The sequence below is a fragment of the Mesitornis unicolor genome, unplaced genomic scaffold (assembly GCF_000695765.1).
Source record: "Mesitornis unicolor isolate BGI_N332 unplaced genomic scaffold, ASM69576v1 scaffold5495, whole genome shotgun sequence".
Taxonomy (NCBI): domain Eukaryota; kingdom Metazoa; phylum Chordata; class Aves; order Mesitornithiformes; family Mesitornithidae; genus Mesitornis; species Mesitornis unicolor.
Genome location: NW_010184711.1, coordinates 1,213 through 4,482, shown reverse-complemented (window position 1 = coordinate 4,482; position 3,270 = coordinate 1,213). Strand labels below are relative to the sequence as shown.

General features: G+C 39.6%; 1 protein-coding gene across 1 annotated transcript in view; it reads right to left on the bottom strand.

The window, feature by feature from the left end:
• Window positions 1-2,319, bottom strand: part of HN1 (hematological and neurological expressed 1) — an 8,746-nt gene extending 6,427 nt beyond the window's left edge. Inside the window, exons 1-2 of the mRNA XM_010184552.1 lie at window positions 2,145-2,319; window positions 1,387-1,484 (exon numbers count right to left, since the gene is read on the bottom strand). Coding sequence (XP_010182854.1) covers window positions 1,387-1,484; window positions 2,145-2,319 — 273 coding nt within the window. The remainder of the gene's footprint in view (window positions 1-1,386; window positions 1,485-2,144) is intronic.
• Window positions 2,320-3,270: the final 951 nt, after the last annotated feature.

Sequence of the window (3,270 nt, the reverse complement as noted above, 5' to 3'; positions counted from 1 at the left end):
GCACCAAACATTTACCTGTTAGCAAGGCCAAGAGCGTTTGTTCTATGCAGGATATTTAACTTCATTTGTGAAATACAGATCAGTTTTTTTGCAAGGTTACTGCTAAGTTCCCTTCACCACATAAACAGCTAAACGTTCTTTTCATACTGAATTTGTTCACAGGCTGCAACTTGACACAAAGATACAGAAAGTCTTCCAGCAGCAGCCAAGGCTCCTCAATGGCATGAGGTTTTAACAGCTTTCATAGATGTAACATTGTTAATTACACAGTGATCAGGATAAAAAAAATGCACAGGACATGTATTGCCGTAAGTCTCAGACTAGGCTGCAGTACACTAGCTCCAGCTTCTGCTGTTTGCAGCTGGAACTACTACATAAAATTAAAGTATTCTGCATTGGAAGAATCTGTTTGCAAAGCTGAGAACCACAGTATTTAATACAATTAAAGAGAAAATAGAATTAGACTAAGCAGTTTATTTTTGTTTTCTGTGATAGCAGCTATAAATTTAATCTCACTTACATTTGCTAAATTGGAACAAGCCATTTTCTGCAACAAAGAACAATTTCATGGCTCAAAATGCCTATTAATAACAAAAATGGGTTAAAGTGATGAATGATGCCAAATATCAAAACAAAAATTGCTGTTTATAACCCTTGAGACACAAAGTATCTGCCACAACATCCGAGATCAACAATCTACCTTCCCAGTTCTTTTCAGAAAATCTAAAGCTGGAGAGCTTTAAAGAACAAGGTTAGGGTGGGTTGTTGTTTTTTTTTTTCCTCTCCTCTACAATTTGTTTATGCAAGTGCAGTCTACCCTAGGTTTCTGCTTCAGAGGAATTATTATTCTTCATCCTGGTTTTTTCCATTAAACGTAAATCACACATCAAGAAAAACCCACATTAGTACTACAGATCATGTCTCATATTGCTACCAAGTAGACAGCTTATGTAAAAAGTGACACATCTGATGGTGTTATTAAAGACAGTGACAGAAATAAAACAAGGATTATGCTACTGGGTACTTGTTGGGATGTGAAACTAAGTCTCTTGTCACTCAACAAATCCACAGAGTTTGTGGTAGGTAACTATTGTTTGAAAAATCTGTTAACACACACAATTATTCACATGGCTGAAGCAAGATTTCACACCACTTCGTTACCGTCTCATCAATAAGAAGAGTTAAGATCTCTAAAAAGTGGTCCTTTTAGAAAATTCCAGTCCTTCATCAACATACTGTAAGATATCATGTAGAAAAGAGAATCTTGAGGAACAAAACAGAGTCAAACCCTACAATGCTTCCCACTGTGTGAACATTGGTGATAAAGCGGTCACACACAGAGCATGAATTGTTCATTATCAGGCTCTCTGTAGTTAATGTACTGACCTTGGGATCTACAAAGTCTCCGCAGCTTGCATCAGTTGAGTTTCTTCTTTGTGGCCCAGATGATTCACAGTCTTCTCTGATTTCACCCGGCTTAGTCCCTACAAGCAGAGATTAATTCTAATCAGGCTGCAAGATAAACTCACTGGGAAAGCAGAACATATGCAGTCTGGGACTCAGGGTGGTTGGAGTGTTTTAGGTTTTTTGGGTTTGTTTTTTTAATTAAAGCTTAACCATTCTAAGAAGTCTTGGTCCTTTAGATAATGACTCACAAATTACTGTCTCACAACACTGCATCTCATGCAGTTGAGGGTGTCACTTAAACAGATGGAAACTGGGGTCCCAAGGCTATCCTATCCATCCTGGAAGTGCTCTGCCAAAATGAAAGCTTAACCCCAGCTGTGAGTAACAAGGCAAACCTCCTCTGATTAAGACCAATCAGTACTGCTCCAAATACTAAGATACAAGTTTGCTTCACTCTGACTTGATTAACTTGAAGAAACTGCATTCAAAGCACAGTTCTCTTAGATATCTGCTTGCAACATCTATGTCCAAGGCTTGCATTAAGAAAAACACAATCTGGAAGTAATTCAAAATGAGAAATAAAAAATCCCATGCAAGTAGACACAATTTATAGGATTAAACCACCAAGTAGGAAGCACACTTTAGTTTTCACACTGAGCCACCAGCAGCTGCAGGTCGATAAAAAAAAATACTTAATGCATGTCAGCAGATCTGGAAACAAAGCACAGGGCCCTCACCCGATGACTTAGCCCAGGAAGGTGGGTTTTCTTCAGGAGTTCCAAAGATGCTGGATGCCATTTTGTTCCGTCGCACTGGTTGTTCTTTTGGTTCATCAAAACCCAAGGAAAAGTTGGACCCACCACCAGGAGGACGCAGCACTCTGGAGAGAGAGTCAGCTTTACAACATTGCATGTACCATCACCCTTACTAAGCTGCACCCCAACATATAAAACAAGACTAAGAAGCCAAGAGATCATTGCTGGCTCTTGTAACGGGCAGTCACACAGGCTAAATTCTGTCCAAACTACACAAAATGACTGCATCATACATTGGCTTTTAACAAACTGAACAGACTGTTACATCTTTAGCATGTAATTTGAACTATAAAGATGAGCTGCCTGTCAGCGTTCGAGCCAGGCACTGTATCTCCACTGCTCTTCTCTTTGGTGACACTTACAAAAATAAAACACTCCTGTACTCTGCTTGTGCCCTTGCTTCACTCGGTGTCAACAAGAGCTGCTGCTACCAGCCTTGAGTCTGAGCCAATTAAAAACAAATAAAAATAATAAATAGTAGCACATGGGCATGTCAAATTTCAGCTTTTTTTAAGAGAACCCTGTGAAGGCTAACAATCTTCACACTGGCAGCACAGCAAAGACTAAAGTTTGGCACATGGGCCAAAGTACTGGTTGCAACACTGATGACTGGAGGCTGCAGGCTTTATCTAGATTTGTTTCATCAGAAGAACACTCAAGCCCACAGCACACTACTAGACTGGCTTTAAAGATGCAATTAAACAGTTTTAAGTTAGACTATTATTAGGAGAAACACGTACAAAGCTCCAGGTGTATAACCTAGATCTTCTATTAGAAAGACACAAAAGAAGCCCGCCCAGTACTTCATATTATGGTCTGCTTTCCAACTTGCAGAAATCAACCAAAATTAACAACAAAAACCTTGAAATTTAAATTCCTTCAGATCTTATTTTCTTAAGCATGGGATCCTCTCAAGGCTGATGTGTCAGCTGGAGAAGCCAGACAAAAGCTAGGAAAATAAAAATGAGGAAGGCCACATGAGAACTGCAGCAACCCCCAGAGAGATGTGAGTACACCAACACAACTGGGCTTTCAAGACCTCCACTGC